Source organism: Carassius gibelio, chromosome A2, assembly GCF_023724105.1.
Source record: "Carassius gibelio isolate Cgi1373 ecotype wild population from Czech Republic chromosome A2, carGib1.2-hapl.c, whole genome shotgun sequence".
Classification (NCBI taxonomy): domain Eukaryota; kingdom Metazoa; phylum Chordata; class Actinopteri; order Cypriniformes; family Cyprinidae; genus Carassius; species Carassius gibelio.
In genome coordinates this window covers 17,230,866-17,245,091 of record NC_068372.1, presented here as the reverse complement: position 1 = coordinate 17,245,091, position 14,226 = coordinate 17,230,866, and the positions used below count along the sequence as shown (strand labels likewise).

At 37.7% G+C, this 14,226-nt stretch overlaps 1 protein-coding gene and 1 long non-coding RNA gene across 2 annotated transcripts in view; both read right to left on the bottom strand.

The window, feature by feature from the left end:
* Positions 1-14,226, bottom strand: part of LOC128029051 (glutamate receptor ionotropic, NMDA 3B-like) — a 38,199-nt gene that overhangs the window by 6,454 nt on the left and 17,519 nt on the right. The window contains exons 3-6 of the mRNA XM_052616526.1: positions 5,617-6,709; positions 4,765-4,910; positions 2,909-3,024; positions 8-159 (exon numbers count right to left, since the gene is read on the bottom strand). Of these exons, the coding sequence (XP_052472486.1) occupies positions 8-159; positions 2,909-3,024; positions 4,765-4,910; positions 5,617-6,709 (1,507 nt within the window). The remainder of the gene's footprint in view (positions 1-7; positions 160-2,908; positions 3,025-4,764; positions 4,911-5,616; positions 6,710-14,226) is intronic.
* LOC128029061 (uncharacterized) lies at positions 10,923-14,172 on the bottom strand. Its single transcript, XR_008187296.1, has 5 exons — positions 13,926-14,172; positions 13,212-13,470; positions 12,831-13,047; positions 12,638-12,702; positions 10,923-11,931 (listed from the first exon to the last, which is right to left on the bottom strand). It is a non-coding gene; the product is annotated as an uncharacterized LOC128029061 (long non-coding RNA).

The window sequence follows — 14,226 nt, the reverse complement described above, 5'->3', positions numbered from 1 at the left end:
GGCTCACCTCTGTCACAGCAAAAACCCTCTTTCCACAGGGAACTACTTTATACCACTTGTCGTGCAGTATGTCCATGTAACCTTCAGACTTGTAACGGCTGACATATTCAGACACGTTGCGAGTGAGAGGGGAGTTCTGGGGCAGCCCGATCCCATAACCTGAAAGCACAAACAATAACAAAACAACAACTTTACACATACAGCTCAGCTAGACCACTGCACACTGTGGGGTTTTGTAAAAAAAAAAAAAAAAAAACACATTCTAGTGTGAACTGATTCTTCTATTGTTGATATGTCAGAGAACCTTGAGAAGGAACAAACATGTTATTTAGTATGTTAATCAGCACCTGAAAATAAGTGTACTTCTTTAAAGCTTAAAAGATTATTAAAACATGATGATTTCAATTTTCTATAAAGATAATCTTTTAATTTCACATTATTAAGAAATGTACTAAAAGGTTCAACCAACAATTTTAAACTGCTGAGAAGTTACCCTCAGGCCATACAAGATGTACATAACTTTGTTTCTTCCTGAGAACAGACTTAAAGAAATATACAGTAGCAGTTCATCACTTGTTCACCAATGGATCCTCTGCAGTGAATCGGTGCCGTCAGAATGAGAGTCCAAATAGCTGATAAAACAACATCACGATAATCTACAAGTAATCCATGTGACTCCAGTCCATCAATTAACATATTGTGAAATAACATGCTTGTTTGAAATGAATTCATCAAGACACTTTTAACTTCAATCTGGTGCTTTTGGCTAAAATGAGTCTTCTATCCATAATATCGATTTTTCCCACTGAAAAGGTAATCTTGTATGAATCAGGAGAGAAATATGCACAGATAAAGCACTGTTTTCAAGTGAAAACAGTCCGGAACCATTCTAAACAAATATTTTGGTGGATTTTGATGTTAAAGGACAACATTTGATGTCTGGAGGAACACTGGAGGAAGATTAATTTTCACTGGAGGAATATTAATATTATGGATTATGGACTCGTGTTCTGTTCAGAAGCAACACTTTTAAATTAAAACACCCAAATCATGGATTAGTTTATTACAAACATGCATCGATTTACGTCACAATGCATTAATTGATGGACTGGAGCTGCAAGGACTATTTGTGATCAGCTGTTTATACTATTATTCTGACGGCACCCATTTACCGCAGAGGATCCATTGGTGAGTGATGTAATGCTAAATCTCTCTAAACCTGCTCTGATAAAGAAACTCATATACTTGGGTGACCTGTATATTGGATGGAGTGAATTTTCAGCAAATTTGTATTTTGGGGTGCACCATTCCATTATTTGCCAGTACAGTTTTTTTTTTCTAAATGTACTTTAAAGATTTGAAGTGCATTTACATGCATATTTAGCAAAATTAAGTGCACTTTTTTTTTTTAAACTAATGCATTAAATAATATTAACAAACTGAACTTAACTGTAACCCATTAACTTCAGTACCGCTAATATTAAAAAGTAACAATACGCTGACATAAATGTTTGAACATGTTCTTTTAGACAAACATATTTATCTGTCTTTGACTAGAATATCAAAACAACTTTACACATACAGCTGAGCTGGTCCAATGAATGCTGTGGGATTTTGTTAAAGAGACCATCCACATTCTATTTTGAATTGATACCTCTATTTTTTGATTTGTCAGAGAGCCTTGAGAAGGAACAATCATGAATCTTTGGCACCCTGTGCCAGTTCTCTGTGGACAGAGCATCTGTCATTACGGCGTCTCTGCAGCCAGGCAGCCAGAGAGATACGAGTGTAACTCTGACATGCACAAATTTCATCAAAGCTCTCCCCTCACCAGCAAACCCACACATCACTCCAGGCAAGCAATCCCTCCCCTCCTTTCAGCACGTGGCACAACATCCCTTGCATCCTGATAAACTTCTGTCCTCCCCTACTGAGTTGTGCCACCATATTTTACTCAGTCCTCTACAACCAATAAATGTGTGCTGTTGAACTCTTTGAAGACGATTCCACCGACGAGCTGCTGGAATATTCTTAATGTAGTGGATCAAGGCAGTCATAAAGTGTGCTGTGTAAACTAATACAATAAGGGATTTTCCAGCAGTGTTAAAAGGACACTCTCTGAATAGATGCTTTCTACTGAAGGGTGTTCTTTCAATTTGAGCAAAGCCTGTGAATTGAACTGATGCTTGTGGGGAAAGTCAAAAGTACCAGATTTCAGTACCAAGTCATGAGTAACAAGTTCCCCCAAAATTGGTAAAAATAATAATTATTAAAAAAAGATACCAGTTCCGTAGTTATTCAGTAGTTGATCCCAGTGAAATTTCACAATGACCACATGACCAATTCCGTAGCAAAAACTAATATGCTACTGAACACACTTTTTATTTTGACAACCTTAGATGCACGTTTTTCACCTGCATGGTTTGATTATGCACCTAGCCATTCACAGGTTTTATAGACCCTGACAGGGCTGTCCATTTCAGGCCATCAGACATGATAGCGATGGTTTAGCCTTGATCATCTATCTAATAAAAAGCTGTCTCAAAGGCATAAGGGAAGCTTTTGGCAGATAGCAGGGAAAACTCCTATGCATGCAGCAGGAGATAACATCCGGATGAGAGGTGCTGACATGCCTGAGTGACTGCCATGAAACCCATCTACACCCCGTAATAGCTTTCTCATTTGAAATGACATATGTCAAACTTGACTTGCTTCGATTTGGAGGGTAATTACAACAGCCTTAAGGTGAATTCATGGATGGATCTTAATGTGGGGGTGAATTCTAATAGTGTATCTGTAGAAAGTGTTAGAAAAATCCTGTGCCCTTTCAAAGAACAACTTTGGCACGGCCAGAGGTGATAGACTCCTGAAAGACAGCTATATGTCTCGGTGGCACAGGGGTCCTTACCTTCAATAGCAAACGGTTTTCCTACAGTAAGGAGTTTGCAGTCTGCATCTATGGACACCTCGTAATCCAGCAAAGCTTTATCCATGATGAAGGCATCCAGCTGAGGGGGATCTATCCTTCAACATACAGAGGAAGATTGTCAGAGATAAACAAAACAGAAACCACCTGCCAAACTTATGCTAATTTTTATACCGACTTTAAATTACTTTAAAAGTTGATTACAGTAAGCCTGAACCAAACCCAAACCCTGTAGCTATAAACTGCTTAAATCTATATTTAGTCAGATTTACTGAATAGAAAGGTTAGTTTGCTCTAGTATTTTGTCTCTTACATTGCAAAGATTGTTTCCATAAAGAGGTTTATAGTCTAAGCTATCAATAAGGACTGCTTTTGGCTAATAACAGTGGCTAATAATAATGTTCAGTGAAGACAATTACAAGAATTCTGCATGTGTTACATCATCCCCAAAAAAAAAAATTTTTTTCTGCAAACGGGAACTCAAGTTTGGTGAACTGTGACCTGTGGATGGGGATTTTTCCACTGTTTTGTAAGTACTGTTATTTGTGATTTATTATTTATAAAAAAAATAAAAGCCATAGAGCGTGACATCATATCCTGTTTGTTGTTTATCTCTGAAGAAATTGAATTCTCAATGTCTAGTGTGAGGCTGACCTCCATTTTACCTTAAGTGTGACAGAAAATAAAGTGAAGGAAAATTGTTGCAGGATTAAACTAAGACTCTTATGCAACTTATTTTGCCGGGGGTGGGGGGGACTGTCCGGATGCGTGTCCTACAAAATCTCACCCCCAAGGATGGCTCCTATCTATAGCTGTAATCACAACTCTAAAAATGCTGACCATGCAAGGTGTCTCCTGTGAATAGAACAGAAGGATTTCTGACATGGAAGAAAACCGCTGTCAATCATCAAAGACAGGAAGTCCAAAGCAAAACACGCACTATGTGGGAGCCTGAATCTGAGGATGAATCGCTGTGTGTGTGTGCTTGCACAAGCCTGTAAGGGAAAGCTTGCCGGGGAGTTATCTGTTGTCTCAGAAGAAAACCTTTGGCCTCATTCAGCAAGTTTAGATTTGACTTGAGAGTGACTGCCTCTCTTCTCAGCTTGGAGTCTGCAGCAGTCCCTGTTCTTTCAGGGATGAATGGAAATCGAGACTACTGACAGAAAGCCTGGAGAGCAGACACTTGTTGTTGTCGACTCCGTTTGTTTGAATCGAGTGAGCTGGATGGTGCGCATAATTCCTCATGAAAGAGGAATAATATTGACTGCATCATACAAAACAGATCCACAGCGGTGTCAACAGCTCTTAAGGGTGAAAACTGATTTTTGGCCTCTTATTGTGACCCTGTTTATTGTTGTAGTATGTGCTTGCAGCCTTTGGGCTGCTTGTTGTCTGTGTCTCCAGCAGCACTCTGCAATTACTGAGCTCTAGTTCTCTTCAGGCTTATTTCAAGATGCCTATCTCCTGTTAAAGCTTAATTTGTTTTCTTCATGTCACGCTCATGCTCGAATTGAGGGGGCATGTCATCCCCTTTGTTGAAAAATAAATGACAAAAAGCATCCCCTCAGTAAAACCACAATCCCCCATTCCATCTCCTATTAGATGAACAATGTTTTATAATATGCTAATTATGTAAAATATATGCAAATGAAATATAAACAAGTGCTTTTCATTCAAAATAAAAAAACAGTTTGATCATTTCATTAGATTAACCTACTGTATTTCTCTCTCCGTGTGGTTTTTTTTTTTTTTACCGTTATCTTTTCACTGGACTTTCCACCACTGGTATGTTCAAGAGCCTGTTATCTTTTGTTTCTCTCTTGGGTCTAAACACTTACTTGAGTGTAGAGACTCCATCCGGAGTGGTGGGCTTGTTGAAGCGCTTCATGTACTCGTGCATCTCGGGAAAGCTCTTTTTCACATAGTCCTCAGCACTGCTCTCTCGAACTGTGCCGAAGCGAAACCCCAGAGACGAGTGATGGAGCTTGAAAAGAGCAATGAAACATGAACCGATTGTGTGAGAAAAGTTTAAAAACATAATCCCAGCACTTAAAAAATGAAAAAAAAAAAAGTTCAGAAAAGTTCCATGGTACTACCATAGTTTTCTAAACCATTCTGTTCTTATGCACTTTCTATTCATCAAAGAATCCTGAAAAAAAAAATTACATTTAAAAAGGAAAGTTATTTTAAATTATATTTTACAATATTACAGTTTTTACAGTATTTTCAAAAAAATGTATAATTTTACCTGCAAATCTACGGTAATGTGAAATGTTTTAGGCACTTGTGTAAAAATGCTGTAAAGTGAGGATGCTTCTATTGACTAAATCAAATAAACATTTTGTGTGGCCACCCTTTGTTTTTTAAACAGCTTTTGTCCTTGGTACACTTGCACATAGTTTTATTTAGGTAGCTTTGCAGGAAGGCTTCTAGGAGACATTTCACAGTTCTTCTGGATTTAGTTTGTCTCCGTTTATTTTATTTACTAAATTTTTCATGTCATCCCAGACGGAATGAATGATGGTGAAATTAGATCTTTGTTGTCATACTCCATATATATATATACAACAATCTCACTTGATAATTAATGGCAAAATATATGCTTGGAAATGTAAACTGATATTTCCTACTGCCACTCTACAGCAAAAGATAAAAATGTCAGTAATTCAGGATGAAACGCAGTGTTTTACCTTGACATCATGAATCCCTGACACCTCCTCAAAGGTCTTCTCCCCCACCATGACAGCTGCTAGGTTGGCTGTGTAACTGGACAGAACCAGCAGGCAAAATATGGCCCAAAGGTTCATGAGGAAGCGGCCGGTCCAGCACTTCGGAGTTTTACTGGAAACGGTCCGGCCGAACAGGATGGCATAGCAGAGGTTCAGTGCAGATGAATAAGAAAAGACCCTGATGCGGTTACGTCCATGTGGAGTCATGCCAAACGGACTGTTCCACTCGTAAAGGGTGATGAAAAGAGCAGTGATATGTAGTGCCACAAAGATGCCCACCCACATGGACCAGTGAAGCGGCCACATGAAGGCACCGATGGGTGCAGCCGTGTCCTTGCTGCGCACCAGGATCCCAAGACTGGTGGAGAAGAAGGGGCTGGTAAAGTCTATCACTCGGCTTCGAGCAGAGTTGATGCTAAAGCTGGTGACGGCCATATCCGCCTTGCCACTGAGCAGGTCGCCCACCAACCCAGTCCATCTACCTCCTTTCCATGCCCCGTACTTTCCATCGCCTACGATGTACAGGTCATACTGGAAGTGCATGTCCTCAGCTAACTTCTCCAGCAGGTCGATGCAGTATCCATAGCAGCATTTCCGCATGTCATTTGGCAATGAACTGCTGTTGGTTTGCTCCAGCTCTCTGAACAGCTGGTTGAGGACTTCTGAGCTGTTGGTTTGAGGGTCAAGGCACAGTTGACCTGCCGGACATTGGCCCTCCTCGTCCACCTCCCGTGTGAACACAAACGGGTGCTCGACCAAGGTCACGACCCGCAATCTGCTCCCTGCCACTGGGAGTCCTGCTTGCCAGCGGCCACCGGGCCTGATCTCTGGGCCGTCCTCCCAGTGGTGTTGGTTCATGCCTGGCCACAAGCCCTGTTCTTCCATTTCCAGATGGCTCGACTGCCAGCTTGCCACGGTCACCCAACTTGGCTGGCCCAGAGGGTCTCGCTGTAGACTCCATATATGGAAGCGCTGGGAGGTAAGGACCCTGGAGAGGGAGCGCTGCACTCGCACTGGGCCTGTCAGCCCCGTGAAAGAAGTGTTCGACAAAAACCTGAGCACAGCAACGACATGGCCATTATGAGGGGAATATATATGCATCCAGCAAAAGCAAAGACAGTGATGAGATGACAGAGCAAAAAATTCTGCTGAATCTCTAGCGAACTGAATCCTACACCTGAGCCAAGGGAGATAACTAATGAAAACAAGTGAAAGGAATAAAAGCAGTATACAAAAGTGATACTAGACAGGAAATAGAGCAAGGAGTAAAAAATGAAAAGCAATTTTAGTTATTTAAGTTTATATAGTTATTGATTATTGATGGTTTATTTTAAATGGTTTATATGGATTAAGAACAGTAATTCCAGTGATGCTGACTGCGTTAGTATCATATCAAATATGACAAAGCTAGTTTTACCTTTGATAATTAACCCTATAAAGCCTACTCTTTCATATTTGAAATACACATTTCTAAGGCCTTTAAATTGTCAACATGTTTAAAATTGTATGAAAAAACTTTATATATGCAATCTATTACTGCACATGCCTTCTGCACTCTGACTGATAGTTCATACTTTTCTAGTAAGGCCTTTTATTATAAATCTAAATTTTGCGGTATTTTTATTTTTATATTATCAAATATAATAACCACATTTATAGTTGGTAATATTTCAAGATAAACATTTACTAGACTGAAACAACTTATGTTTACTTGATTATCCATACATCATTTATTGTTATTATTTTTTAATAATGTTAAAATGTGAGAATCAAGCAGCAGGCTTTTGAGGAGCGTTTATTTGGATATCTCTCAATCATCATTGTATTGGGCTCTCATTATATTGATAGGTGGTTTTCCCCACCACAATACAAATAGCAGAGCTTTGATCTTAAAACTAAGAATTTACAAAAATAAATAAATAAATTACATTTATCAAAACAAGATCAGCAAAGGGTTAAAAATTCCAGCCTTGTGTGAAAATGTTATTTGCTCTGTCAATCGCAGAGCAGCAGAAGAAGCACATGTTTGTTCAATGAACACAGAAAACAGCCTCTGATTCACAATACGTGTTTACAAATGCAGACGTCAGGTGCAGTTTACCATTTTGGTGTAACTGATGTTTTAAATCCCTCACTGTATGAGTGACAGAATATGTAGAACGCTAAATCCATGAAGCAACAATATGGTCATCAATAAAGAAGGATCTTGCTTCATTCTTGCTTAAAAAAATAAAAAAAGATATAGGTCCCCTTGCATATTAAATGAAAATTACACCTCTAGACGATCTTGTCTCACTGTCGTAGAAAGAAGTGCCACCATTTGTCCCAGTGCCCTCAGAAATAAAAATTTAGTGCACGGTGTGTCTGCCAAGATTTAAATAATAATTTCTTATTCAAGAGCGCCAGCTATGTGTATATTCACAGCAGGAGAAAAGAATAAGAACAGAAGGAAATATAGATCACACTGAAGTTCAAGGCTTTCTTCAAAGGCATATGGACAGAAGAGAAGGATTGTGACCCAAGTAACCTGAATCACACTAAATCCCTTGAACCAATATATGACCTTTGACAGCCCTAGTGTTTAACTGATGAGCTGCCACCATATCAGTTCTGTTAACATCCATCAGAGAGTAGTAAACAAACTAAACAAATAAATAAACAGAGCATGGTTTATAGGTTAATAACCCTCTATGCTACTCTGGATATTATACTCTTGTGCTGTTCTGCATAGAACTAATAACTGTGATTTCTTACACAGCCTAACCACACTGATTTTATGGCAGAATATATGTCATGAATTAGTTCAATGATCGATTTTTGTCAATAAATCAGTTTGGGATGTAAAGTAGTCAAAGGGCTGCTGGGCAATGTCTGGGTCACAGAGGGAAGGTGAAAATCCCAAGTGAAAGAGGGCTTGTGATGTGTGGCTAAATGAGGCCGTAAATGATACGCACTCTGTGTGACCATAACCGCACACTTCCATTAAAACAGAGCAGAACAGAGAAAATGAAAGCAGAAAAAATTGATTGCCTGGATCATTAATTCCTCCTGATAGCCCTGAGTTTGACCCGTTGAGAACACTTGATCTGGTGTGAAGGCAGAAGTTAAAAGACAGGAGATAATGTGTTAGCAATTGCAACAAAGCTGATTTCCCTACTGAGATTTCTTTCTGTTTGACTATTATTAAATGTTCAGAAAGCATTAGCACAGCAGAGGAACAACAATCAGTGTGTGTTGTGTTGTTTTCAGACTCTCACATGGAATGTGTTTAGACCTATTACTCAAGTGCTTCTCATTTCTCAGAGCAAATACATTTGTTAATATGGGGTTGGGGGGGGGGGGGGTCTCACGCTCTGTGGTGAATATTAAAGATTATATCACTGCTCTCAATCCAGTGGAAAATCTCAGGGGTCCACTGTCACACTTTTTTTTTTCTAGTTTACTTATCTGAGCAAGACTCATATAACAGTGGCACTTTAATCTTACATCTGAAAGTGCTTTGCTCTTTTTTACCAATAAAAAAAAAAGTATAGTTTGTGGAAGTAAGCAGATAGGTAAGGCTTCTTCCAGCCCTCAGTGATAAGAGTTCTCCAATAGATTGCAGAGGGACTTGATCACAATCCAAGAAAACTTTTTGAGGTGGACCATCAAAACTCTAATTCTTAGTACTAACTTCCAAACATCAATATATATCCAAATCAATTTAATAATAATAATAATAATAATAATAATAATAATAATAATAATTCCTTCTGTATTTTTATCCTGAATGAGAAATTGTAAATATTTAGTCCCTCAGGATCTACACAACTATCTCTGTATTCTGTGATACTAATAGACCAGCCTCTCAGCCTCTTTCACAAACACAATGCATCAAGCTGAGAGGCAGTGGACAGCAGGTGCTGTGAGCTCTTGACAATGACCCGGACACTGGCATTGAAGATGAAGAAAGAGCCTGGCGACCTGAATGCAGAAAGGTTTCAGTCTTGTTTATGGAGGTCAGTCAGTGAAGAGGACGCAGAAGTGACACAAATGGCTTCCACATTGATTTGAATGCATCGTGTAACGGATAACTTGACATTTCATGTAAATACACACAAGGATATGGTGATGATTAAGGTGGTATAAATGTATGGAAATCACCCCTGAGTCAGTTAATTGCATTTTAAAGTCTCCGCTGGCACCATCAGGAAGATAACTTTAAGATATGAGGCCATACTGTGGCCGAGACAAAATATTCCTATAACTTAGCCGGAATACTAATATAGCCATTAGAGTGTCCTTGGAGAGTATTTACTACCTTATAATTCCCTTAATGTAAAGCATGCTTAATATTTCTGCAAACACTAATGACTAAAAGTGAATTTAAAGCTTGAAATGACTGCACTACGTGATCAGATGACAAAATTCTTGATTACAAGATAACATAACATTTTTTAAATATTGACAGTGTTGGTAAAGTTAATTTCAAACTGTAGCTGAATAAGCAACAAGATACGAATAATCTACAGCAGTTAAGCTACAATAAATCAACACTTAATAAATAGTTAATAAGAATACAACTAAAAAAAACACTGAAAATCATTTGAATAATTTACTGTTTGAATAATTTACTGTTTAAAAAAAATCTAATTATATACTGTATATCAAAATCGATAAAGTGAAAGTGAAAGAAGAATCTTTAGAAGATTGTATGAAATTAAAAACCTTTATACTGGGTTTCACATAACAGTTATAAATAAAAAAAGAGCTCTTTATTAAATGCAAACCATTAGCAGTGACATTTTGCAGCAAAAAATGTCTGCATTATATGTCTGCTCACTGCATCCTTAAATTGATGTATCATGACAGTGCTTTAATTTTGGCTGTGTACACAATAGTGTGACCTATGATATTTGACTCTTTGAGACACATACATTTTACATTTCCAGATGCCCTGTATTTAATTGTGTTTGAAGGCCAGGGATCCATAAGCCACACATCACATGCAAATTCCACATTAATCAGCAATGTGAAAGATGGTAAATGGAGTGAAAAATGTGTGCTTTAATTTTCAATATGAATAGGCTGCACACACTATGGCATTTGACTCTCTAAGACATTTAAATAAATAAGACCACACTCTAAAAACTGCTGGGTTGAAAACAACCCAATTTGGGTTATTTTGACAACCCAGCGCTGGGTCAAAAAGGGACGAACCCAGCGCTGGGTTGTTTTAACCCAACCAGTTGGGTTATCATATTTGACCCAGCCTGCTGGGTTGCCTTTTTTATGGTTTAAAATGACTATATTGCAGGGTTTAAAAAAACAGAGCGGGTGTTTTTTTTATCACTGTATTTCAGAAGGAAAACTACTGTATTTAGAAAATGTTCGATATCATTTCGCATGTGCTTGATAAGGCAGCGTTTGTGAGCTCAGTACCGCTCTGCAGCCGTTACCGGAGAAACCTACCTCTCCCGCTCTTAGCGCCTCCTGCTGGCAGAAAATAAACTCGCAGAGTGCAGCCATGTGGGGAAACAATGCATTTCTACGTTAAAATTAACCCAAATTGAGCTAGGCATTAAACCTACAAATGTTATTCATTTTAAATATCACTTTTACACACAAATAATAATTACCAAAAGGAAAATATTTATTAAAAACAAGAGAAAAGTCAAAAAGTAACATGTTAGAAGAAATGCAGAAAAGGATGGCATTAACAGCTACAGAGTTCATAAACAAAGCATTGAACATTTGATGAATATAACTTAAGATCAAATTGGACTTTGTTCAATTGTATATATTGTATAAAAATATACGAAAACACATACAATAAATTTACAATTAGTTTGGTTTTTTTCCTACTATTCTGGCATGACAGTACACAAATAAATCACAACATTAACTTTGATATTATAACATTTAACAGACGCATGTGTGTGTGTGTGTGTGTGTGTGTGTGAAAGAATGTGAGCAGGTGTATGAATGACAGAGTGTAAACTTTTCTACTAAACAACACAGAAAAAGCATTTAACTTTTTTTTTTTAACAAATTATACACTTACAGTTTGTTTCATTGTCCATGAATACAGATCATGCATCACAGTCAATTTTCATGATCTCTTTAGCATGACTGATGTAATCATGAAGAAACCCCATCAGCACAGCATGTGACATCTTCTACATCATCCAGGGCAGCGTCCTCCTTTAAAACCACCGCTGCATCAGTTTAGGGGAAAGAAGATTCTCCTCTCTGACCAGCATTGATCCCAGTCACCGCCTGCTCTTCATCAGTGGCCTAAGAGAAACACATTTGAAAAAATTAAACATTTAATTAAACTATCGATTTTCAGGTAGAGGTGTATTCACATCCGTAAGGATAGGTAAATAATCGGTTTTAAAGTTTCAACACTTTGTGCGGTTGTTTAATGTCTCAGTCCACCACAGCTCTCATGAAGTCTATAATGGCAGCACTAGTGTGAGGACATGCGATATTGTTTGAATAAATATCGCTTTCAGAAAGCTTCTTTACTGAAACATTAAAACAGACATGACATTCACATACCTCACAATATTCACGTACATGGAGGGCTGCTCTTCAAACCGTTAGTTCACCAAATAATTAAAATGTTGATAATTTACTCTCCCCATGTTTTTCCAGACTCATACAAACTCTGTTCATTTTTTGGAAAACATATGAATATATTTAATATTCTCTTTTTGTGTCCTCCATTGCTGGTCTGGGAGACCAATATTTTATTTTGAACATACATGTTTGCTATCATATAATTTAAGATGTATTCATATATAAATATCAGAATTTACTTCTACAATAACTCTATATTTATGAAGCATGAAAATACTGATTATCTAAACTATAAATGGATTAACAAATATTATGAGAAAACTAAAAATATATTAATTTATGTTGTAAAGACAGACAAAAGTCTTATAGGTTTGGAATGACTTGAGGGCAAGTAAATGATTTTTTGTGTGAACTTTACCTCTAAGAGCACAGACCAAGAATAATGACTCTCCAAATCAGACAACTCCAAAGTTGGTTTGATTTCTGCAATAAAAAACACAGACATCAATGGTCTTAATGAAATGAGCACATAATCACACTGTTGTTGCATCAAAATGTGAAGTAAACTGGCAGGAGACAACAGAAAAATTTATTTTCTAAAAATAACTTACATAAAATCTCAAGGGAATGATGATCTCCCATGTCTCTTGCTTTTAACATCTACAAAAACAAAAAACAAACATTATTTTACTCTTAGTAAAAAAACAACAACTGATAACATGAAATTATGAAGTTTAAACGATCTTTCCCTCTCTTCAGAAGAAGCTGAGAAAACCTCCTCCTCACACAAGCAGACTTGTGTGTCCTTAACTCCAGTTAGTTTGAGTTCTGCAAAGAGGGGCATCAATGGTTTCAATAAAATATTAACATATACATACATACATATATAAAATCACACTGTTTTTGCATCAAAATGTGAAGTTAACAGGCAGGACACAACAGAAACATAAATTTTCTAAAAAAAAAAAAAAAGTAATAATAATTTAACTTACATCAGTCTCAAAAGAATGAAGTTATCTTGTCTCTGGATTTCAACATCTAAAAAAAAACACACACATTATTTTAGTCTTAGTCAAAATAAAGATAACTTGATGTTATTCTGAAGTTTACTCTCCTTAAACCGTCTGTCCCCCTCTTCAGAAGAACACCTCCTCCTCCTCCTCCTCACACAGGTCTGTGACTCCTCACACAAACAGCTTCTGTGTCTTTAACTCTCAGCGCGAGGACAATGAAGACAGGAGCTGGACAAGTCTGAAACATTACATGTAAAACATACTTTTAACAGTTACCACTTCAACAGCCTCAAAATAATTATGCTAGTCTTTACTACACAATGCCGTTTCCTTTAGGAGACAAACATACATTCAGTTTAACCGCGAAAAAAAAGACAAATTCACATGAGCGTAACCGTGACCATAACCGTCTGTTAACGCCTCAAAGAGAACAGATAATGTAAAATCTTATGTAAATATGACAAAATACATTCACAGACGTTATATTAAAAGTACATCCTCCGTTCAGTAACGTTACATGAGGCAGTTAAGACCTCCGTGTCCGAGGCGAAAACCGCGTCCGTTTTTTTTATATAACGTTAGATATAACGTTAAGCTCCTTTGTTTCCGCCTTTCATAAAACCTTCCGCCTTTCATACAACCGGGTAAACAATAAAAGATAACTTTACATTTTGAATATTTAACGTTACTTACCATAGTCTTTCACTCGCTTCTCGCTTCTATCACGCTGAGAAAATGGCGGCTGCTCGCACTGGAGAGACGTACGATTTTGACGTGACGTGCGTGCTCTCCTTCACGTCCGCGTCCTCACCCACCCCCGCTGGGTTAAAAAAGATAGTTATTTTCAACCCAAACTTGGGTTAAAACATCCCAAAGTCCTATCCAACGGCCTCAACCCAGCAGTTGGGTTGAAAAAACAACCCAGCGTTTTTTAGAGTGCATGCATAGATGTTTCTTTCGCTAATGTCCTATGATACAGTCTCCAGCTTTATTG